Here is a 24043-nt window from a genome sequence, read left to right as displayed (position 1 = left end):
AAACAGGGACATTTGTCTTAAGTTGTAGTAAAACCCCACTGAAGTACATTAGATTACTGTATAGATTAATTGCCTCATGGATTATAATACATCTCTGGATTTGTGGTAGTTAGGAAGTACATGTCTGGTTATAATGTGGAAAGCCTAAAACAAGACTGTTTTTCTTTCAATGATTGGACTTGATGTCATTTGCTTTTTATGAAACCAGAATTGCTTGAATAGGTTTAATATGCATTGCTGTCATAACTGAGTTCTTAAAGTTGCTTTGACATTCATAATAGTCATGTTAATATCGTAAATTGAACTCATTCATGCATTGAGTGAACATTTTATGACCTCTTGTCATCTGGGAGCTATTGTTTACAGAACATACTCTGGTTTATTGTCTTGTGAATACATTAACAGGTACTACTTCCTCATTTTTGAGGAAATGAGATTTTCCAGACCCTTCTCGATACAGAAAAGAGGATGTTGAGGGAGTAAGAAACATTAAATCCTTCCATATCAGAAATTTGAGAAAAGGCAAACATTGCATCTTACCACACAGTGAAATGCCACAGTTCTAGGTGCTTTGCAAAATTGTTTGCTTTTCCCTTCAGAACGTTCAGGGACAGAAGTTAATGATACTATGCTTCTTCATTCCTAATTTAGAGTCTATGTAAGGTATTTAACTGTTGATAGTTCACAACAGTGGAGGGAAATCAAAGGCATCAGTATCTAAAAGGTTTTTTGGTGTCTTAGGGCCATCTGCTTGCTGGAGTAAAGTCAAATTTAATTCAAATAATGAAGTCACTGCATAAAGCTGTGAATCTCGATAATGGGGCAGGGATGATTTTCTAGTAAGTTGAAAATACATAGTGTAGTGAAAAGGCAAGAGACTTCAGAGATCGACTGACCCAGGATTCAGTCCCAGCTTTGCCATGCACTAGCTCTGTGGCCTTGAGCAAGTCACTTCACCTTTCTACACCTAGTTTCCTCACCTGTGAAATGTGGATAATTCTGTCTTGCAGCATTGTAGTTAGAATTTGAGGAACATACACAGAGCATACACATATAGAATGATTCCATGCACATGTGATAGCTGTTAAATACTGGTGATCCAGGGTGTGTTAGTTTCCTATTGCTGCCATAAGAAAGTACCACAAACTTGGTGGCTTAAAATAACACAAGTATATTCTTTTACAGTGTTAGAAATCTGAGGTAGTTCTTAATTGACTAAAATCAAGGTATTGACAGAGCTGTTTTCCTTTCTGGAGGCTCCAGGGGACATTTCATTTTTAGCTAACTCAGATTGTTGGCAAAATCCAGCTCTTTGTGGCTGTTAGAACTGGGGTCCCCATTTCCCAGATGACGGTCACTAGAGGCTGCCCATCTTCCTGGGCTTATGTCTTGTCTTCAATGCTGTCAACCATGAAATGAGTCCCTTTTGTGCTTCAAATGTCTTCTGCCTCTTCTTCCCTCATTCTGTCTCCCTGACTTAACCTTCTGTACTCCTCTTCCTTTTTAAAGATTCTTCAGATTCTTCATGGTAATTTCCCCATCTCAGTGTCTGTAACCTTAATCATATCTGTAAAGTCCCCTTCACCTCATAAAGTAAATTCACAGGTTTGGGAGGATTAGGGCATATCCTTAGAGGACCATTATTCTGCTTACCATGTATGGAATTACATCTAAGAAGAATAAAGGCACATCCAGCCACATCCAAGCAGGTTGTTTTGAAAGGGGGAAGTCCCACTGTGGCATTTGCCTTATTCTTGGTCTTAACTGTTCTGCTTGCAGCTACAGTCAAGTCTTGGTAAATATACTGATTCCTTTGATTGTGTATAGGATTTCTAAAACGTAACAGTAACATAGGTTCTTCTTTCCCCTTCATGGGCAGTTTTCCCCACAAGTGGATAGTTTCTGTATATCTGAGAATAGGGAAGGGCATAGGTAAGTCTTGGACTCTTGTTTTCTATCTTGTTATAGAAAGAATTCTGTCAGCCAGCCATTCACTGCTGTCTTGACTGTGTGGTGTCCAAGCTCAAATAAATATGGAAAGGGTATGGCCTAGGAGCTAGGTGGGGATCATTGTTATTTCCTAGCTGTTAATGTATTTGATTTCATTCAGTAAAGTTCTTTCAACAGTCCTATTGGTTATCATGCTTAGTAAAATGTGTAATGACTTTCTGTTTTTAAAGAATGATCTGGAAAAATTTTCAAAAGGTATTGGCAGGTTTACAAGAGAAGACCCTACATTTAAAGTCCACTTCGACACTGAGAGCAAAGAGACAATCGTATCTGGAATGGGGGAATTACACCTGGAAATCTATGCTCAGGTAATGAATAACAAGAAAATTAACTTAAATTCATTGTATTTATGTTTCTGTTTTGTTACAAGTCCATAGTTCTCAGTCTAATGACTGTAAACTAATAGTAGTTCTTCACACTTCATTCTGGTTTCTATCCAGATGTGGCATACTGTGTTACAAATGTTACTATGTGTTACAAGTTAATTCTTTCTGATTTCTGAATCCTTTTATTTGTAAAATATTGTAAACTGCTAGAATCAAGGCTCAGTATTTGCAATAAGACCATCCATCCATTCCCTACGTCATTGTTAGTTGGGTCAGGTAAATCCTGGACCCAGCCTTAGGGAGACCACCCGTTGGGAGAGACCTGCTGAGGAAGTTGGCCCATCAGTATCCACTCTTCAGGCCATTTCTTGCCTGTTTTCTTTTCAAGTTAGTGCTTGAAGATCATTAGAATATAGATAATAGAGTACATGGGCCATATTTTCCTAGGAAAGTTCTTCTGTGTCTGTGAATGAAAACAAAAGCTGTATGACTTACGATTAAAAATTCTGGTTGTGATCACATTTTAGAAGTTAAGACAGTAGAAAACTGACAACATTCCAGTGAATATGTAATAGTATAGAAAAAAGGTGTAAAGTTTTAGTGGATAGATTAGAGGTAAGTGTAAGTTCATGAGTCTTAAGTAGAATTCATTTACATAAAATCTTTAAAAGCAGTTTGTATTACTTAATATCATGTCTCTAACCTTTCTAAGATACTTACGTGATTTAAAGTTTGTCTCTTTTTTTTTATCTATTATGTTTAGACAAGTGCTTCAGAGGTAGTTAAGATTCTTAAGATTGTTCTTCTTTCAGTTTATTTTTTTAAACATACCAAAATATTATCTCCCCTGTTCTTTTTAGAGGATGGAAAGGGAATATGGCTGTCCTTGTGTCACAGGAAAGCCAAAGGTTGCTTTCAGGGAGACCATTACTGCCCCCGTCCCGTAAGTATGCAACACAAACGTACTAGGAGACTGGGACTGAAGCTTTTTATTATGGGATATACATACCACTATTAGTATTGGGACACTTTTACATCATGACACTGTTACAGAATCTGTATAGTTCTATACTGTAATGAAGACATTTATACAGAGTGACACTTTGCAATTTGGCCCCATAAGCTAGGGATCCATGAAGATCTGGAACACACAGCATTTATAAGCATGTTGACACTTCATCCAGCGTTAGGATCTTCATTTATTCCAGTTGTGCTTCCTTTGGCAGACGGCTGTTATGCTTTACTTTAGTACCGTATTGTGGATGCCAGAGAACTTGCATTTGCCAAGGAATAATCTCCTGCAAGTAAAGGAAACTAATGCTGTGATAAAATTCAGAAAACATTTAAGAAAACAGTGTTGGGTTTATAGGACAAAATAGTCCTTACAAAGAGCAGCATAAAAGAAGTTAAATGGCTACCAGTATAATATACTTCAGCCTGGTATCTATTTTAATTTACATGAATTCTTACTTAGAGTCAGAATTATGACTTGGGCATACGCTGTGGCTACAAGTCTCCGTTTTCAAAGTCCCATCAGATAAAGGTAAAAGGTACTTTACCTGAGATGCAATGTCATGAAGTAGAATGGTGTAGTCGAATTCAATGAAGTCATCATTTCTTTGCTATCATAAAAAATAAAAACCTGGTGTTTGAAACTTCATATCTTTGGCAGAAATGATATGTTCATTTTAAAATTGAGCTTTCATTACTAGATGATTATAATACTTGCATTTAATAAGTAAAAATTAAAAAATTGAATGTTATAATTTACTTAGCCTGATCAGATAAACTGTGTTCTTATAAAGTAAGTTTTCTTTCAACCTACATTTTAAAATCATGATTTTCCACCTGGTACTCTAAAAGTTGTGTACCCTTGGGGTGCCTGGGTGGCTCAGTCTTTTCAGCAAACGACGCTTGATGGTTCAGTTCATGATCTCATGGTTCGTGAGTTCAAGCCCCATGTCGGGCTCCACCCTGGCAGTGTGAAGCCTGCTTGGGATTCTTTTGCTCCCTGTCTCTCTGCTCCTCCCTCATTCACACACACTCTCTCACAGAATAAATAAATGAATTTCGTGTACCCTTTTTAGGTTCTGGGCTGCGATAGCTGCTTTAGAGTATTAATGATTAAAGAGTGTCATTTAAGATTCCTTAATGTTTCCATTATGCAGAAAAGCATTATTTAAGGGATAAACTACTGGAATGAGTGTTTACATTAAAGGAAACCAATTTTATAATAGAAATTTTCTTTTTAAAAATTGAGAATAGTGAAACTTAATGAATGTAGTTATCTGGTTTTCTAATTAAAGCTTTGTGCTGCTTATTGCTTTGGACATACAAAGTATTTATACCATCTACACCATATACACAGAAATACTGCATCCACAGACTTTAAACTACATTCACCAGAGATTTGCTGTACAAGGTTCTTGGCTTATAATCAATATATTGAAACAAACCTAGCCTCCGAGGGACAGCACGAGCTGCTGTGGCTCAGTTGGTTAACAGGGATTATAAATGTGCAGTAAACCTTTCTGCTGAAATTTTAATTAATGCTTTAAAACTTTGATGAACAGTTACAGGAGTTTTCTTTCATAAAACTACTAGTACTGTCTTGTGTATATTTTGCTACAAAAACATGCCTTGAAAACCATGATTATGACTGTATAATTTCTGTAACCTGGACCTGTTACTCAATTATTTGAGGCCTCTACAGGAGTGTTGTAACCAAAGTTGGTATCTACAGAAATGCATTAGAAAAAGGCTGTTTCCGAAAATGTTGTTGTAGATTTGTTAGGGATTTGGCATCGTGTTGTGACAACTGTGATAGGGTGTCCTGCCCCCCAGTGCCTGTAGGTATCATGTTACAAAAGCCTGTGGAGCAAAGGTGCTCCAGTTGCCTTGCAGTTTGTTACCAGCAAGCCAAAACAAGTCATGTGGAAAGTCCTTTTCACTTACAGAGCTCAGACTGTTTGTTGTGGTTTCTTTGTACTGTTTTTCTTTATATCTTTTACATACCAACAGTTGACTTTTTAACCTCTTAATAAGGCTAAAATGTAAAGCTGACTTTATCTCCTTAAAGTCTAGAAACAGGCAGTTCTAAATAGTCCTATCAGACTTGAAACACCAGGCTATCAACAAGAAGCAGAGATTGTAGATTATGGCCAAAGGGGTTATAGGAGAAACTTATATACAGCAAGCTTCACAAAGATTAAGATTGTAATATTTTTGTTCCGGCTGATCCCTGGGGCAAAAAAATGCCAGCATGTCTCTGAGTAACACTGGCACCACCATTTCAATAGAGGAGGAAAACAGAGGTAGTTTCAGTATTGCATACCTATAGAAATTTGAACACAAAATTTAGATTGCCAAAGGATATAATGTTTTAAGCTGAGCACAAGAACTGAATGCTGTACTGCCTATAACTCAATATTTCACTCTCTTGGAAACTGCAGCTTCACTGTTTTTAGCCTTGGTTGTAAGTCTTACTCCTTCAAAATAACAGGCTCACTATTTTTAATATAAAATGACTAAAGGAACACTGTTTATCCAATTATAAATCATCACACTTTCTGTAAAATGAACTTTGTTAATAGTATATGTTATACAAATCACTTACCACTTGCTTGACAGTTTGTATTTTTACCATTTTATACCATGTGTTTTCAGTAGAATTCTGCCATATTATGTAACCACAGGCAACCCAGGCTAAATGTCGAACTGGCTTCATTTCTGGAGATACATTTCCAAAACTGTCTGGGGAGGGAAACATTTATATGATAAATGGAATTACTTTATATATGCAGTATTAACCTTTAAGAAAATCTAAATCTAAGTCATGTCTTTGTTTCCTTCAAATGTGTACAGAATATAATTTAAGCCCTGGATCTACAAAGTTGCAAGGCCCTTTTTTGTTGAATTAGATTGGTAATGAATATTTTTGCAAAAGCCAGACTATTTCCAACATAATGTTAACATCTAACAGTTTTGAGGATAATTAATACTGATCTTAAAGTTGAAAGGAAATTTTCCATGCCATATTTATATACCTGGAATATTTTGTGCTTCAAGTGGTTCCTTCATAGACTTGAGTCTTTGATAAAATGTGTTATCTTCTTTATCTGGGTTCTTTCCAATTTCTCCTTCAAATGTGAAGTTGACTTCTGGTGCAGTATCTTGTCCCGTTAGAGGGTAAAGTACTTCAGCTGTACAGTTCAGTGTAACTTGCTGTTTGAAACATTTTGCAAAATATCTTTACATGTAGAAGGCCATCCATCACTAGCTGTCATTCTTGAGGTACAACATTAAAAGTGTTGGCCTTCTAATGGTGTTTGAAACTTCAGAGTGTCTATTACAGAGGTATCTAATTGGGTGTGGCCTACAGTTTTCTTAAAGATATCTAAAATAGATAACTTATTTTGTAACTTACAGGGTTTCATAATCTTACAAGTTCTTCTTAAAACTTTAACTATTTCAGTATTAATGGGGTGTCCACTTGTAAGGCTAGATTTTAGTCTGATTTTATATACTACCTCTAGCCTTTGGTTAATTTTTAAGTCTTTCTGTTACTCCACTCTCTGCTTCTGAAATAACAGAAATATTCTCAAACCCAGATATAGTAATCTTATCTACATATAAAATTAGAAAATGTAGCATTGGTTCTGCTTTGAAAGATGGCTGTCTAGCAGCTTAGATGTCTTTTAATAAATCTCATGTTAGCCTGTATCTCTTCTGAATTATGCTCAGTAAAAGGGCAAGCTTTTTATAAAATTTCAAGATGGTTGTGTTACAAATTGCAGTTCCTTTCTTTTAAGTTTGTCTCACTAATTATTTGGCAGGAATGTATTTTTTAAAAATTTCCTTGCCCCATTACTGAAAGATTCTTATCTGACATGGTGGTATCATTTGGTCATTTTATTGCTCATAAATATCTTTCAAATAAATAAAAATAGAATGAGAAAGGCAGACATATAAGAAAGTGATGATGACTGGAGAGTAAATTACTTCACTTGTTCATATTAGGCATAAGTTCAGACTGTGCTGTGAGTATATAACATTTTTTAAGGGAATTTATTTGAACTGAAATGTGTAGAGTCTTTGCTAACTAGCTCAATAGAATTACCTCATGTATCTCAATATATTTTAAAAAGCATAAAATCTGACCTATGCATAGTCATTATTTTTTTCAAGGCAGGGATTTCACAACAACTTAATACGATTTTATCAGCAAAGGTGATCTAAAATATTTCTAGAATCAAATTTTATTTAATAATAAAGGACATTTCACTTACTTTTTGGATAATTTCTTCCACAGAAAATTTAAGGCAATACTTATGTCCTCTTCCTGGAATATCCTATTAAGAAAACGTGATGAGTTATTACAACAGTAACTCAGTTCTTTGTATTGTTGGAAGAATACACTCTCATTTGGTTGGGGGCAGAGGGCTGACTGGCGGGGGTAAATGATCAAAGCCTTAGACCTTGAAAAAGGCATGTCACCATGTATAGAACTTGAGATTCAGGAAGTCCTCTATCAGGTTTATTTTGGATGAGAACAGAGAGGGGATTAAAAACATATATATATATATATATATATATATATATATATATATATATATATATATATAAAACAGGTTATAATTCACTTTCAATCATCAGAGGACTTCAGCCTCTGGATCCGTGATCCTAAATTCTCTACAAAAGAAATTGTGAAACATCTTTTGATTCTAAGACGAAAAACAGGATATACCAAAGAAAAGGTTTTCAGAAAGCCCTGTGTACCTTCCAAATCGTGTTCAATGAAGGTGAATTCCATTTTGGGGCAGATTACTGCACAGTGGCTAGAGATGTTAAGTATTATTTTTACTTATATATTAGTGGACCTACAAAATGAAACTTTAGCAAGTAAGACAAATGTTTAGGTATTTCACTTTTGAATCAAAGATACAATTAAGAGTTTATACCTCATTATCTGGTGCAGTTTTGAAGTAACATCTACTCCCTGTCAGCTCTTATAGCCTATTAGTTGTATTTTATATCAGATAACTAAGCTTTTAGTAAAATGGAAACAAGGCTGGTTAGTGGTAACTTTGGCCGTAAGCATTTAATTTAACCCTTTGCCAGAGGGAGCACATCTTTTACAGCAGTCAGTGGCAGTGGTGTTTGGGTAGTTAAAGAAACGCTTCAGCCCAGAATGCTTTTCTCTGACTTTGGTTGTCGGTTTCTCTTGCTTTTGCTTCCCCTTCATTTCGGTCAAAGGGTCTAGTAAGGATTGTTCTTAAATTTTAGGCAAAGAAGAATCGTTTGGAAGACGAGTTTTTGTTCAGATTAGCGTAGTAGATGAGAAACACAGTAGCAGTTTTAAGGTTCTTTTGAATGGTTCCTACAGGTTTCACTCTGTAAAGGGTAAAATGCTGCCCCACATTTAGAACATTTTCCCATTTCTTTGTAATAGCGCCCATTAAAAAACGGCCTCTGCCTTTCCAAGAAAAAAACAAACCGCCCTCACTGCCCTGGAGTGGCAACTATCTCCAGAACTGTTAACTTCCCTAGACTTGCCTAGTCCCCAAACGGGCAAGGATGAAGTGGAAGGGAAGTCGCACGAAGAAAGAGGCTGAGACCCCCCGGAGTGGAGGGAAAGCGAGTAGGTGCGGGCCCCCGCCCGCTGCCGTCTGCTGGACTCACCTCCATGCTGGCTTGTTTAATAGTCTGCACCATAAACACCTTGTGGGGGGTCCCCTGCTGGTAGTTGATGCAATTCTCCGCCACCGAGGCCGCCCTGGAGGCCGGGAAGTGGGTCGGGGGGATTTCCATTCTTGGTGAGCGGCGGGTGGGTGAATGCACCGAGGCTCTGAGGCTCTAGCTTAAGGGACGGGACCCAACCGGTGCACAGAACCGGTGCTTCGCTGGTCCAGGCTCCTGCTGGGTAGCTGAGGCGGAAGAGTCGGCACGCCTGGTTCGGGCTGGGTGTGGGCAGGCTCGCCAGCTCCTACCGCCCCCCCCCCAAGCCCCCCCTTCCCTCCTTCCCTCCTTCCGATTCGGGAAGCTGCCGCGGGGCGCTGGCTCCTGAGGCACCGCCCTTTTGCTGCCTACGTTTACTCGCTGGTTCCTGCCAGGGCTAGGGTCCTGGCCTCCTTTCCGGCTGGAGGGGGTGGAGGTGTGGGGAGGTGGGTTAGGTTGGCAGGGACGTCTTCCTTTCATTGACCTTTACTGAAGTTCCAGGAGGGCTTTTCTATCGTTTTCCTTTATGGAGCACCTCTGGGGATTCCGTTTTCCTCTCCATGGAAGAAGTATGGTTGCTTCACAGCCTGGAGCACACCTTCCTTGTGTGCAAAGGGACAAAGTGCAAAGGAGCTCTAGGTAGTGAGTTCATTACTACCTTCTTCTTCCCATTCTGAGAGTCCAAGAGCCGGCTCTGTTTAATCTCCCCTTTCTGTGGGGTTTGCACCAATGCTGCCCAATCAGGGTATGAGAAACTGCAAACCATAGTATTAATGGGGATCAGGAGAAATAAAAAATACACCCGCACCCCTCTCTCCCTTACTAATCTTAGAAAAATGAGGTTTTGCTATAAACCATGCTTCTTACTTTATGAATCACTTTGAAATTTTTACTTTAAGAATTAAAAATAGGGGCGCCTGGGTGGCTCAGTCGGTTAAGTCAGACTCCTGGTTTCTGGTCAGGTCATGATCTCACCTCACCATTTGTGAGTTTGAGCCCTCATAGGGCTCTGTGCTAACAGTGCAGAGCCTGCTTTGGATTCTGTCTCTCCCTCTCTGCCCCTCCCCTGTTCGCTTGCTTGCTCTCTCAAAAAAAAATTTTTTTTTTAAGAATTAAAACATACTTAACTTAAAGCACTGCACTGAAGTAATTTCTAACAAAGGCAAGAGGTTTTTTTTTGTTTGTTTTTTGTTTTAATTTTGGGACAGAGAGAGACAGAGCATGAACCGGGGAGGGGCAGAGAGAGAGGAAGACACAGAATCGGAAACAGGCTCCAGGCTCCGAGCCATCAGCCCAGAGCCTGACGCGGGGCTCGAACTCACGGACCACGAGATCGTGACCTGGCTGAAGTCGGACGCTTAACCGACTGCGCCACCCAGGCGCCCCAGGCAAGAGTTTTTAAAGCTGCTTAAGCAAGCACAAACTTTCAGTAGACAGTGTATTTTCATTCTCCAGTTTTCTTAATTACCTTCTTGTTTTAGTTTTCAAGGGCCTGGCTGTTGTTTGGATTTGCTCTAGATCAAGAAGTTAAGGTTCCTTTTTATCTGTATGGCCAAACCTTCACTTTAGCTTGTTGGCTTGGAAATAAAGATTCTTTGCTTTTTTCCTCAAAATAGATTTTTGAAGATTCTTTGGGTAATCATATGTGTTGTGGCACTTTTAAAAATAAGTTTAAAAATGTATTTGTAATGTATTGTCTTCCTCAAATACCCTCTTTAATTTACTAATAAAGTCTTTATTTGGAGTAAGTATATATTTTTAAAAACGTAAGGAGTGAGGCATTTCTGTCTTTTCTAGTTATATTAGCCAATAGGTGTCAAGTAAGTAGGGGATGAAGGGTTAGTTTCTCCTCTTAAGGCTTTTTCTCAAAAAACTTGAAGGTGGTTTTACTTTTTGGGGAGTGAGGAGGTGAGTCATTCATCTATCAGTCAACATCTTAGGTTTTCATTATGTGTGTGGGGGTGGGGTGTGTGTGTGTGTGTGTGTGTGTGTGTGTGTGTGTGTGTGAATTGTTTGAATCATGTGTTTCTATGATAATGTCCAGGAAAGAAAGGCTGAGTACATTCTGATGATACTGAAAGAGCTTGTTGCTGATAACATTTTTAGTTTCACAATTGCTAGTTAACATCTCCTGGCTATTACCTGTTAGAGTTGTGAGAAATACAATATGTGAGTTTCCTAGATAAAGTCACCATTTGAAGCTTCATGAGTATGGTTACCATCTTTGCAGGTCAAAGCTAATTATGTAGGTTGTGACATATTAGACATTTACTAACAGCACACATGCTAATTTATGTTCTTTTGTAAGTATAATTATTACTTTAAAACTTAACTTTAAATTATCACTTTAAAATGTTTTAACATTACTAAAATCATTTAAATAAAACATTTATTTACCTGGATGTTAAATAAACTGCATTAAGAGACTCTCATTCCTATATTTGAGTCCTTCAAATCTTATTTACTAAAGCTTTAAGAATGGTTAGTCAAAAGTCTGTTATCCTCAGATTTGAATAATGTATGGGCTACCTTTAAAGTAACAGTCATTGTGGCCCTCCAGGATCAGGTAAATTATTATAATTTTATATAACTACATGAACATAAAACTAAGTAAAAATGTCTGTGGCTTGCAACCTTAGTACAACAATAAAATCAAAATAAATTTACAAAATAGAGATAAAACCAACACAGTTCTAATTAACATTAATTTTATCGTGAGAGATGACGTTTTGCCAAAACTAAATTGCCTTTCACAGCATGCTAGTGGTCTGATGGCAGGTATGGGTTCTTTTATCTTCAGCAGGCCTATTAGCTGCCTACCAAGTGATGTCTTAGTTCTCTCACTTCTTTTTTGAGCTATTATAAAGTCTGTCTTAGTGTACCAGCCTCTAATACCTTTTGAAGTGAATGCATCATTTGCAGGTTACATAAGTTTATATTCTTGTTAGCCTTCTAGGAAAATGTTTGATTAAGAGTATTGGTTTTGGTGCAAATCCTGGCTCTGCTGCTTAATAGCTGTATCATGTGGGGCAAGTTGTTTAGCTTCTCTGACCACAGGCTTTTCATCTGTAAAATGGTGATAGAAATTGTACACACATCATAGTTTGTGGTGAAGAGTCAATAAAACAGTCCATAAAAACTGCTTAGCACAGCCTGGTACCTACATGTGCCATTATTTGGTATCTGCTTAGTTACGATTCAGACACGGTCCCTGCAACTGCATAGATTACTTGTTTGTGAACTGGTCCTTCAGAGCAGTGCCGTCCAATAGAACTTCATGCAGTGATGGAAATGTTCTGTCTGTGCTGCCCTGGACAGTAGCCACTTCCCACATTTGACTGTTGACCACTTAAAATGTGACTAGTACAACTGAGGAACTGGATTTTTAATTTTTAAAAAATTTTAATTTAAATGTAAGCATCCCTGGTTAGTGATTAACCTATAGATAGCACAGGTCGAGAATATATTTGTACAGATGTTATATTATTATGTCAGGTTGAAAACAAAATTTTAAATGTCTGAGAGAACTTGTGCATACCCAAGAATTTGTCAGTGGACCATGGTTTTGGAATCCCTTCAGTAATTCTGTGGTGCTTTGAAGCTGTTTCTCTTCTGCTTCTGTTCTCTTAGTTCTGAAAAATGTTTTTTTCCCTCCCAGGAAAATTAACCTTTCAGCATTTTGTTTTTCACAGCCCATCCTGAAGCTCTTGGCAGCTGGAATATTATATAAAGGCAGTTTATCAGGCACATTCACACTTAGGCTTTTAATGAAATTTGCGTATTCCAAGCTGGCATCTCCTACCAAAATTAACATTTACTTCTCCCAAACCACTCACAGATTTGTATGTAATACACTCATTAATGTCCATTTACCTGCAGTTATCTGAGATAATTTTGATAGCGGCTGGCCTCCTCCATCTTAGGGTCTTGAGGAAGGTTTCATTTAAAAAAAATTTTTTTTAACGTTTATGCATTTTTTTGAGAGAAAGCGAGCAGGGGAGGGGCAGAGAGAGAGACACACACGAGAATCTGAAGCAGGCTCCAGGCTCCCAGCCAGCAGCACAGAGCCTGATGAGGGGCTCAAACCCATGAACCGTGAGATCATGACCTGAGCCGAAGTCGACCGCCCAGCCGACTGAGCCACCCGGGTGCCCCTAGGAAGGTTTCATTTTAAAGGAAGAAATGCCCTGCAGACAGTAGATACTCATGACATTTTTTTTTCCCAGTGAAATAGTGTATGTTTACAAATGTTTAATATGCATATAAAGTGCATATTCTTTTTACGTCATCATTAGTGGTTTGAAGTAAACACTGAGCTGTCTATGTGTCTTTAAATGACTTACTTAATGTTGGTCATTATTTTACCATTATTCTTTTTGGGTGTTAATCCATCTGCAACTTTTCTCTGGTGTTCTGTCACTCCATAACTTCCAAGTAGTAAACACAAATAGAAACCATCTGATTAAATTAACTGCAGAGCTCCTATTTTCAAGTGACTGTTTTCAGTTGTGGAGATTTAAGAAAACACTGTGTCCCAGGGAAGGGAGGCATTCCAAAAGAAGAGGGAGAGTTCTTTGGAATGTAGGTTACAAGAACAAGAACCTTAGATGGACTTTTAATACTTTTACTTTCCTACTTATGAAGTAAAGAATTGGCATAATTAAACCCATGAATTACTTTGGTGTTGTGTGCCACCATACTTCAAGTAAAAACAAGAAAGAGAGAACTTTTCTTCCAATTTATTTTATTTTTGAGAGAGACAGAGAGACACAGTGTGAGTGGAGGAGGGGCAGAGAGAAAGTGAGACACAGAATCCAAAGCAGGCTTCAGGCTCCAAGCTGTCAGCACAGAGCCCAACGAGGGGCTCAAACTCATAAACCGTGAGATCATGACCTGAGGTGAAGTCAGACACCCAACCGACTGAGCTGCCCAGGCACCCCAGGAAAGAATGACTTTTTAAATAAATTTTGTAATGAGGTTTTATGGCAAGGTCATTATGTTCAAGGGAAGAAGTAAAAATGGTGAAATGCGGTTTTTCATTTAAACCAGTAGGAGTTATTTCGTTTTAGTAATTACATAATGCTGTCTTAAATTTTTTTTTTCCTCCTAAATCACTTTCAGGTTTGAATATACACATAAAAAACAATCTGGTGGTGCAGGCCAGTTTGGAAAAGTGATAGGTGTACTGGAGCCTCTGGACCCAGAGAACTACACTAAGTTGGAATTTTCAGATGAAACATTCGGGGCAAACATTCCAAAGCAGTTTGTGCCTGCAGTAGAAAAGGTAAAAACAAAAATAACTTTCTTAGATTTTTTTCAACAAGCTTATTAATAAAAGGTATGAAATCATATATTTTTTTAAAGTTTTATTTATGTAATCTCTGCACCCAGCATGGGGCTTGAACTCACAACCCCCAGATCAAGAGTTGCATTCTCTTCCGACTGAGCCAGCCAGGCACCCCTCAAATCATATTTCTATCACATTGTCTCCCATAGTTCATTTTAGTTACAGTCCTGCTTCTTTATCTGATTGTTAAGCTTTCCATCTGATTTAGAATCTTCAATTCATTAAGTTCAAGAGCTATAAATATATGCTATGACAATGTGGGGGAAGTCATTGTTTCTTAATCATAGTTATTATATTTCTTTTGATAAATTGAACCTACCTCATTAATTGTAATCAATAATCAAGATTCCCAACATCTCGGTTCTCCTGTCATCTCTGCTACTTATTAATGTCATCTTTGGTAAATCATGGTGTTCAGAGGCAGTTTCTTCAACTGAGAGTAAATAAAATACTTAAACCTCAATCCCTCACAAACTTGAGGACCAGATAATACTCTATGACATCTCTTTGTAAATTGCCAAGTGCTTTGCACATACAAGGGGTTAGTGCTTTGTTGGCTTACCAGGTCACAGGCTTTAAGACTGTTGTAAACCTTCAGCAACTGTCTGTTCTCATAGATTGAGATTTTTAGGTTTTTATTTACCCTTTTAACTTAGAAATATTTACTAATAGATTTTAATTTTGGCTTTAGTGGAGGAAGCATTTTTTGGGGGGGATCAGTGTATTTCATTCATTATACTTAATTTCAAGACAATATTTCGTCATTCTCATACTTTTAAGTTGTCTTCTGTTCTCCAAGATAAATGTAGGTGAAGGAGAGCGTATATTTTTTTCAACATACAGAGTGTACAGTCTTGCAGTGTCATAAATACCTTGTATTGCATGTGCAGCCATGTGATTGTTTGCCAAGAAAAACTAACTTGAATTGGGGGAGCTCTACAAATATTTAAGTGAAATGACTGAAAAAGAATTGCAAGCTTATCAAATTATACCTTTAAAATATGTTTAGTTTATTATTTATCAGTCATACCTCAGTGAGGCTGTTTATTTTAAAAAAAGAACTGCATTAGGAAAAATAAAATTACTTTTGAATTCTGGTTTTTACTGACGTATATAATGCTAAAGCTATAATGTATGATCTGCCAATGAGGCGCAACAGGGATGGGTATATGGTGAGAGCTCAGGTCATAGCTGTTGAGCCAATGCCAGTTTTGATGGAGGTACTCTTACTTGCCTTTCCTCTGTTTCCTCCTTTTAAGATTAAGAGCAGGCTGTCTGTATAATGGGTTATGACAGGTATGCAATTCCTGAAGATGGTAAGGGTTAGCACTCAGCATCGTTTTTAAAACAGCTCACACCTTTAAATGATATGCTTTTCCAAGGTATTGTTCATCTAGATGCCACAGTGATAAAACTTAAATAGTTAAGGTGTTGAACTTTTTAAAACTTCTCTTTTTTTCTTGAGGGATGAAATGTAGTATTCATAAAAATGCTTAATTTCTAAACGGTAAAATGTTTGGGTATTCTTGGTAATTCATCTGCAAGTGAAATCCATTCACTCCAGAGGTTGTGTTCATTCATTAACAGGGGTTTTTGGATGCCTGTGAGAAAGGCCCCCTTTCTGGTCACAAGCTCTCTGGGCTCCGGTTTGTTCTGCAAGATGGGGCACATCACATGGTTGATTCCAATGAAATCTCTTTCATCCGCGCAGGAGAAGGTGCTCTCAAACAAGGTATTCTGAGTCCTGGCACTTGTTCCAAACTGTGTCTGTTTTCCCTGATAGACCGTCAGAGCCTCAGAGGGCAGCCCTGCCTTCTGTTTCAGTCTTGTCCCCTCAGAGCACTAGGCAACCCACCAGGGAACATGGCAGGTTCTGGGCATATATTTATAGAATCGAAGTGAGGACAGGTTGCTGTGTTCTCTTTCTTACAAAATTAAAAGCCTACCTTGTTCTCATAAATTATCTAGTAATTTTTGTCTGCTTAAAATTTATAGATAATCTGTAAGTTCTGTTTTTAATAGGGAAAATAGAAATGGTCGGAATTCTAAGAAATATTTTATAGAAACATTAGAGTCATGGTATTTTTAGTGACTTATTTAGATGTCAGGAATTCCATAAGTTATAAGTAATAAATTATAAGTAATAAAATAAAATAAAATAAATAAATTATAAGTAATTTTCTTATGTATGATATTGTAGGCTTTTAGGTATTTTCAGGATGGCAAAGTATTTTGAAAGAACTCGGTAAACTTTATTTACAGTGCAGAACTTGTGCAAAACTGCTAACATTGTGACCCTTTCTCGCACAGAATAAAGGTGTATTAAAACCCTGATGAACCAGAAACCTAAACAATGGCAAATATATCTGATCCATTGCTTTTTTTTTTTCATGTTTGTTTATTTTTGAGAGAGAGAGTGCAAGTGGGTAAGGGGTAGAGAGAGAGGGAGATTCAGAATTGGAAGCAGGCTCCAGGCTCTGAGCACTCAGCATAGAGCCTGACACGGGGCTCGAACTCACAAACCATGAGATCATGACCTAAGCCGAAGTCAGACACTCAGCTGACTGAGCCACCCAGGCGCCCCTGACCCATTGCTTTTAAAAGAGAAAAGCAAGTAACACAGCAATTTCACATCAGGGTTATTCAACAAAGGAACTTGAAACTTGTATCTTGAACCCAGAAAGTTTATTCTCTTTGTCATCTCTTCTGTATTCATTATTAATAATGTCCTTAAGTGTCTTAACACAGGGCAATTATATTATGATTCACAAAACATCTCAGAAATATTTTTATCAAAGAGTATCAAAATGGACAGTGGAAAATCAGATAAATCATAGCACATTTTTTAAGCATTCTATAAATCACAGTTTTATTGATTCTGTATGAATTTTGGACTTCGATTTCATGTTGTTCTTCCATTTGCATCTATGATCAGGTGTGGGGCATTGGTTGGAGAAGGTCGCTCATTTCTTGACCAGGCTCTAATTCCTTATATTACTTAAACCAGTGGAAGCCATTCATAATTTGTGTTTTAGTTTTTCACTTGTGAATAGGAGAGAAAATCCTTCATTTTCTTTATTAAAAAATGCAGTCAAAATCTGTGGTTTGGAAATCTTGTCATAATCTAAAGATTGTGTTGATAGGAAAATGGGTAATTAAGTCACAAAGAAAATAAGATTTTGTTAGGCATGATTCACATTAAAACACCTATCTCTTCCCCTCTAGGATGTTTATCACTTTAATATATATTAAGATAGACAAATTAGTTATAATCACTTTATGTACTTTTTTCAGCTTTGTTGCAGTATAACTGACAAAATTGTAAGATATTTTAAGTGTACACATGATGATTTGATATACATATATATTGTGATACATTCTACAACTACAGTTAAATTAGAAATCACCAATTGTTCTATGCTGGTTCTTGACTGGAAATTGGTAGCTTTCCTGAAGATAGAATTTACCCAAAGCCAGATAATTGGTATGGTTGTCAGTTAACAACTAGCCTTATCATCTTTTTTAATTGCTCCTGTATGAAATATAATTAAATGTAGATATATATGCCCATTGTATACACATACATATCCATGAAAACAGTCTGTATGTGAATATTAACTAAACAGTTGAATATGTGCCATTTGCTTTTTTAATTATTTAAGTGTGATTAACTGCCTGGTGGGTGTGCACTAGATGGTAATTGGGAATTTTGTTTTTTGCCAGGTAAACGTGTAAATAAGCAGGATATTGGCATGAAAATTAATTACTTTGCTGTTTCCCCATCTGTTACTTAATCACCCATGACTAAAAGACAAAAGTGTATGAGGGTAAAAGGAAGTTCTTAGTTCAGTAAGAAAATCAACTTTTCATTCATATTCCTCTGTTGAATGCCATATGAGAGTTTGGGGGTGAAAACGTTAATAAATGAGCCCTGTATCAGGGTAGCTGAGGCTTATGAGCTATTCTCTGTTATCAAAATTGGAAGAAAAATAATGCAAATTCTCAGGTATGTTTTCATTTAAAAAAATGAAAATTGGAACTGTGTTGAGTCACAGTTTAAACTTTGTCCCGGAGATTAATCAGTGATGTAACTAAAACTGAAATATAAAATTGGAGGTTCTGCTTGACCACAGGTGTGACCATTGCCATCATTTTCTGTGGCCAGGTTTTAGAAAAAGAACTATGCTTGGTTTCCCCAGAAACATCACACTTGTGGCAATCTACAAGAGAAATAAAAGCCTGGAAATAAGGGTTAGCTCATTTAACTTGACAGTCCCCTTTCTTTGATCTCCTGCCCCATTATGTGATGGGCTTTGAGTTTAAATCCCAGCTCTGCTCCACATTTACTGTGTGGAGATGTGCAAGTCATTGGAACTTCCCCCAGGCTGCTTGGAGATAGTAATTCCACAGTATTAAACGAAAGAATGTAAAATTAAATATAAGAATGTATTTGAAAACACTTGAGCATGCAGACTTGGGCAGTGAATGCTAATCACTCTTTCCTTCATGTTACCTTTGACTTAGTACTGTGACATGCCACCCATTCCCCAGCTTCTTGCCTCAAGTGGTCATAATAACATGTCTCGATCACTTATGTGCTATGTATTATGCTGAGCATATCTTAATGTTCACAATGACCTTACAGTTGAGAAAACCTGGGACTCAGAGCAGTTAATTGAATGGCTCAAGGTTATATGATAGTGGTGGAGCTGAGAGTTAAACCCCAGACAAAAGTCCTAGCCTTTGACTACCGCCTCATATGGCTTCTTCAGAATCTGGCCTGGTGTTATCAGTGTTATTCCTGGTGGCCTGAAATAAAAATAATATCCTGGTGTTATTCCTGGTGGGCTGAAATAAAAATAATATCCCCCCTGCCCACCACTTCAGGCTTAAAAGTTCCCACGCTGATACTGGTATCTTTACTTGTATCGTAAAAAGCCATAGACCACATACATGGATCTGCTTGAAGAAAAAAATGCTTTTAGGAGTTGGCTGCCATGTGACTATTGAATATAGCAGGGTGAATTATCTCTGGAATGTTGTCACAGGGGGTTAGAAGAAGGCGTGAGTAAGGGCAAGATTCTTTGGAAGTGAGTCAGCCAGTGAATTGAGGGAGGAAGAAGGGTGTAAAAGGAGAAAAGCAGGATGTGAGAATATGAAACTGAGAACTGGACAGGACATCCTCAACAATTAAGTATGGGCACTGTGTACTTAGCCCTTCCTTCCCTTTAAAACTGACCCTTTCACAATCTAGCTTTTTCATGTTACTCACCTATGGAAGATACTAGATAGTGTGTACTAAATCTTGTCTGCACACATCTTCCTGGGTGCCTTTTTCTGCATTAATTGCATTTATTTAGAGCCAAGGAAGCTCTACTGTTGTGAGAACCAAGACGTCATGAGAAATTGAGCTGTTTCTACTGCATAGAATTGTTAGTCTGCTGTTTTAGATGTCTGTATAGGGTTCTCCGGGGCTTAGATGATAGAGCTTAGGAGTCTGCAAAGTTCAGTTATTTCTCTTTTTTAGAACAAAATTCACTAATTAGGACTAATTAGTCAAAGGTAGGTCTGAGCTTTGATTTGAATTAGAAAATATTTCAAAGAGATCCAAGTATATTAAATTGCCTTCCTTATAGTTATTGCACTTAAGCTAAGAGTGTCTTTAGGAGAAGTGCTTTAATTAATATACCAGAATGATTGCTAATTAATTATAAACAAATTAATGCTGGGAAAATTATGATTATCTTAAAATATTTTGACATCTTTTCTGTGTTTTGCTTAAAGTTTTTATTTAGAGATAATTCATCCAGTCTAAGGCTGAAGTAATACTCCATACTATCATAACATTAAATTTAAATATGAATGTTTGAAATTTTATTCTATTCTCTTCACATTGTTACAGTTAAACCTCAGCATTTGTCACAGTAAGAAGTATTCTGGTTACATATTAAGGGGGATAAAAAAGCAGCCTGGACACACACATTGGACATACACATTTTAATGCTTCAATGTCTCTTAGCATCCAGGGTCTTTATTTTGCAGGTGAAGAAACTTGAGGCCTGGTTTCTTATTAGGGGCAGGGCAGAAACTTATTAGGGGCATATAACTTTTTAGGGGCATATAACTTATTAGGAGCAGGGCAGAAACTAGAACCCTGGTCCTCTGATTCTCAATAACATGTTGAAATTGTTTAGAAAAGGAAAGACAGATCTCAGGTGTGACTTGATAATTTTCTCCAAATATATGATAAAAGTTATTTGATGATAAAAATAATCATCTTCTAGGGACCAACCGTAAAGAATCAGTTTATCTGGTCAAAGACTTAACAGTTAGTTGTCTTTATTCCTGAAAGTATTCAGAGGGAGAAAATAAGTAACCCTCAACTGGATAGTTTAGATGGTAAAGGACTTGATTGAATGTTGCGTGAAGACCTCTTTTATATTATTCTCTACAGCTTAGTAATGTTTAAGGATGAAAATAAAGTAATAGAAATATTAGTACTATAATAATGTATTATCTTATTGGAATTTATGTTTAGGAGAGGGACAATTACTGCCACTAGAAAAAAGTCCAGGTCAAATATTTTAACCTCGTCACTCATGTGTATACCTTTGGAGGACACCCTGTATTTCCTTTTTGTATATCTAGTAGAAAAGAGTTACCATTTGTCTAAAGATTAATACACTAATTTGTAAATTTTTTTTTTATTCCAGCTTTGGCAAATGCAACATTATGTATTCTTGAACCTATTATGTCTGTGGAAGTCATAGCCCCAAATGAATTTCAGGGACCAGTGATTGCGGGAATTAACAAGCGCCATGGGGTAATCACAGGACAAGATGGGATTGAGGACTATTTCACGCTGTATGCAGAGGTAAGTACTATTGGTCACTGACAATCTTGCTTTTAGTAACCACAGAAGGAAATGAAAGTTTGTTTTTGGACAGTGTAGAGCAAACTGACACATTATCCTGGTTACTTGAGTGTTGTATTTGTGGCTTAGATATGTGTGGCAATTTTTATAATTTGCTATTAGAGCAACTCAAGTTGCTAAGCTAAAAATAAGATTTATGTGTGCCTTTATGAATATGTCGTTTTCTTACATAGTTATGTGTCTTTCTCATTATAAGCTTTATTTGTATAGCTGTTTTATCACTTTCTCCCTGATTTACTGGGATCATATTGAAGTCCATTGCCTGCATATATCACATTACATAAGGCCGCCTAGAACACACTACTATCAGCATATTGAGGTGTCCAGAGGGAAGCCGTATTGACGTTTTCATGGGAGAAACACTTCTCAGTGCTTGAGCTGCAGCCAGAGTGTGGAGGTTCTGAGGAGGGAAGGCCGTCAGTAGTGTCCACCCTGTGAAACAGAAAGATTTGGTTTCTAGTTGTGACTGTCAAATGAGTGTGTGTGTGTGTGTGTGTGTGTGTGTGTGTGTGTGTGTGTTATTTATTTTGAGACAGGGAGGGAGAGAGAAAGAGGAAGAGAGGGAGTACGCCTGAGCTGGGGAGGGGCAGGGAGAGAGGGAGAGAGAGAATCCCAAGCAGGCTCCACGCTGTCAGTGCAGAGCCCTACATGGGACTCTGACCCATAAACCATGAGATCATGACATGAGCCAAAATCAAGAGTTATATGCTTAACTGACTGAGCCACCCAGGCACCCCTCAAATGAAATTATTTTTAAATAAGGCTTTTACTTGCAGTAAACCAAAAATAGATTTCTCTGTCTTTTAATTCTTTTAAATCAAGAGTGGTTAGTAGAAACCTAAGTCTAAAGGAATTACAAGTCTTTTCTAAAATATTTTTCAATAAACAATACTAAAATATCTACTGTGTTTGTTTTCAGGTCCCTCTAAATGATATGTTTGGTTATTCCACTGAACTTAGGTCATGCACAGAGGTAAGCAGGTGTTTAAACTTTACTTTAGTGTTCTTTAAGAAACCACCCTACACAGCACTCAAATATGTGAAATCTTGTCTTTGCATGACTTTTCCTTGGTAGTTGTACCACAACAAACAAACAAAATCTCTTTTGTTGTTGTTTTAATTTCTTAGGGAAAGGGAGAATACACAATGGAGTACTGCAGATATCAGCCATGTTCACCGGCCACACAAGAAGACCTCATCAATAAGTATTTAGAAGCTACAGGTCAACTTCCTGTAAAAAAAGGAAAAGCCAAGAACTAACTTCCCTCACTTTAAGCTTACTAGCTGTAACTGAATCTGCAAGATTTAGATACTTTAATGGATTCCAGTGGAAAGAACTCACGCTGAAACAAATTTTAGAAGCCCTTCCTATTATATTCAGGAACTTCTATTATATTCAAAGACAATTCTATGTATATCTCAACTCTGTTGATTGGTTTTATATAGTTCATTGAAACACCTCAAATAAAATATGGTTATTACTGAAATATATTTAATATTTAAGGGAAGAGACTGATTTCAGTTATACTTCTAAACTTAGAACGGTATGTCAACTTCCTTTCTGAATTTTTTGTCCTAAGAATTTTCAGCATCTAGAAGAGCTAAAACAGTACAAAGAACAGGCCTGTACAATCCATCTAGACCTTATAATAATGAACAACCTTGTTAACAGTTTGTTCATCAAGTATTTTGTCATATTTGCTTTATCTGTTTATATCTCATACCTTTGTATTTAAACTTTTTTAAATTATTGTTTTGCTCTGAACAATAATTTGAAAGTGAATTGCATGTATCATGACACTTCTTGGGGTGTCCTCTTTTAATGAGCAGGCTTTTTTGTGGAAGGCAGCTGTGCTCACCACTGTACCACCAACGCACACTTGAACAAACTTTTTTTGTTTAAGAGTGGATTTCATATGTTCTTAGTAGAGAACATTTCTCAGATTCTTCATGGGAATATTAAAATGGCTAGTAAATTTCTAGCTGTTTTATATATAGGTGATTGCTTCAACTTGTGGCTTCTGCACATGTGTAACTGCCTGTTTTTATGTTAGTTTCTTGTGGACCTTTGAAATGAAAAGCAGATGCTTGCATATTTTATTCTTACCTATTTTAATCTCTCTGAAGCTCTGAATAATAAAATATAATTTACATAGTTGCTGCCTTGTCAGTTTCATTCACTTGCTAAATGCTAATTGAATTGGGGTCTGTTGGAATTTATCATATATTGTATTCACTGACATGGTGAAAGAACAAATGTTAAGTTTTTGTTTCTAGAATAGGTGGGACTTTCCCAGACAGTTCTACCATGTTGTTTAGAATTACTTCATCCCCAGATCATCTGATGTGACAGACATATCCTGGTCCTTTCCCTTAGTGGATAATAGAGATAAAATAATTATTTTAAATTCCTTTTTATTCTTGACTTCTAGGTTTGGCTTTATAACTTAAGGTTTCTAGAAAAAGATTTTTTCAAGTATTGAGCATGTTTTCAAGGCATCTGCTAAATGCTTTAAATGCACTATCTAATATAGTTTTCACAACCCTATGAAAGTTAGTACTATTACTGTGTCTGTTTTGTAATAGAGGAAGCAAAAACACAGAGAAGGTAAGTAATTCATCTAAAACCACACAGCTTGTTAAATTTTCAAGTTGATAAATAGCTGTATTCATCAAACCAAGTTCATTTTCCCTATGAATATGTGTGTT

At 37.0% G+C, this 24043-nt stretch overlaps 2 protein-coding genes across 3 annotated transcripts in view; one reads left to right on the top strand and one right to left on the bottom strand.

Annotated features, from left to right (window-relative positions):
- The window catches only part of GFM1 (G elongation factor mitochondrial 1), a 46202-nt gene extending 22716 nt beyond the window's left edge, over positions 1–23486 (top strand). The window contains exons 12-18 of the mRNA XM_045503141.1: positions 2181–2318; positions 3197–3279; positions 14175–14337; positions 15988–16132; positions 21114–21274; positions 22254–22307; positions 22463–23486. Of these exons, the coding sequence (XP_045359097.1) occupies positions 2181–2318; positions 3197–3279; positions 14175–14337; positions 15988–16132; positions 21114–21274; positions 22254–22307; positions 22463–22594 (876 nt within the window). The 3' untranslated portion in view covers positions 22595–23486. The remainder of the gene's footprint in view (positions 1–2180; positions 2319–3196; positions 3280–14174; positions 14338–15987; positions 16133–21113; positions 21275–22253; positions 22308–22462) is intronic.
- LXN (latexin) lies at positions 3311–9542 on the bottom strand. Of its 2 annotated transcripts, XM_045503143.1 has the most exons (7): positions 9426–9542; positions 9018–9262; positions 7625–7687; positions 6383–6560; positions 5953–6089; positions 3896–3958; positions 3311–3634 (listed from the first exon to the last, which is right to left on the bottom strand). In XM_045503143.1, the coding sequence occupies exons 2-7, from the start codon at positions 9144–9146 to the stop codon at positions 3536–3538; spliced, it is 669 nt and encodes a 222-aa protein (XP_045359099.1). In that variant the 5' UTR covers positions 9147–9262; positions 9426–9542; the 3' UTR covers positions 3311–3535. The 2 variants fall into 2 exon arrangements, with proteins under 2 accessions (XP_045359099.1, XP_045359098.1); XM_045503142.1 differs by lacking the exon at positions 9426–9542 and having other exon boundaries at positions 9018–9405.
- Positions 23487–24043: the final 557 nt, after the last annotated feature.

The sequence above is a fragment of the Leopardus geoffroyi genome, chromosome C2 (genome assembly GCF_018350155.1).
Source record: "Leopardus geoffroyi isolate Oge1 chromosome C2, O.geoffroyi_Oge1_pat1.0, whole genome shotgun sequence".
Classification (NCBI taxonomy): Eukaryota; Metazoa; Chordata; class Mammalia; order Carnivora; family Felidae; genus Leopardus; species Leopardus geoffroyi.
The sequence above is the reverse complement of the archived record's forward strand: the minus strand, read 5'-3'. Positions and strand labels throughout refer to the sequence as shown.

Excerpts from the sequence above, each read along its gene's own strand:
- LXN (XM_045503143.1), bottom strand. The coding sequence starts at position 9,146 with ATGGAAATCCCCCCGACCCACTTCCCGGCCTCCAGGGCGGCCTCGGTG. Across the intron at positions 3,959-5,952 it reads TACAAACTGTCAAGCAAGTG|CAAAGAAATGATGACTTCAT; the intron begins GTAAGTGATTTG and ends TTTTTATGATAG. Across the intron at positions 3,635-3,895 it reads TTCATGACATTGCATCTCAG|GAGATTATTCCTTGGCAAAT; the intron begins GTAAAGTACCTT and ends CTTTACTTGCAG.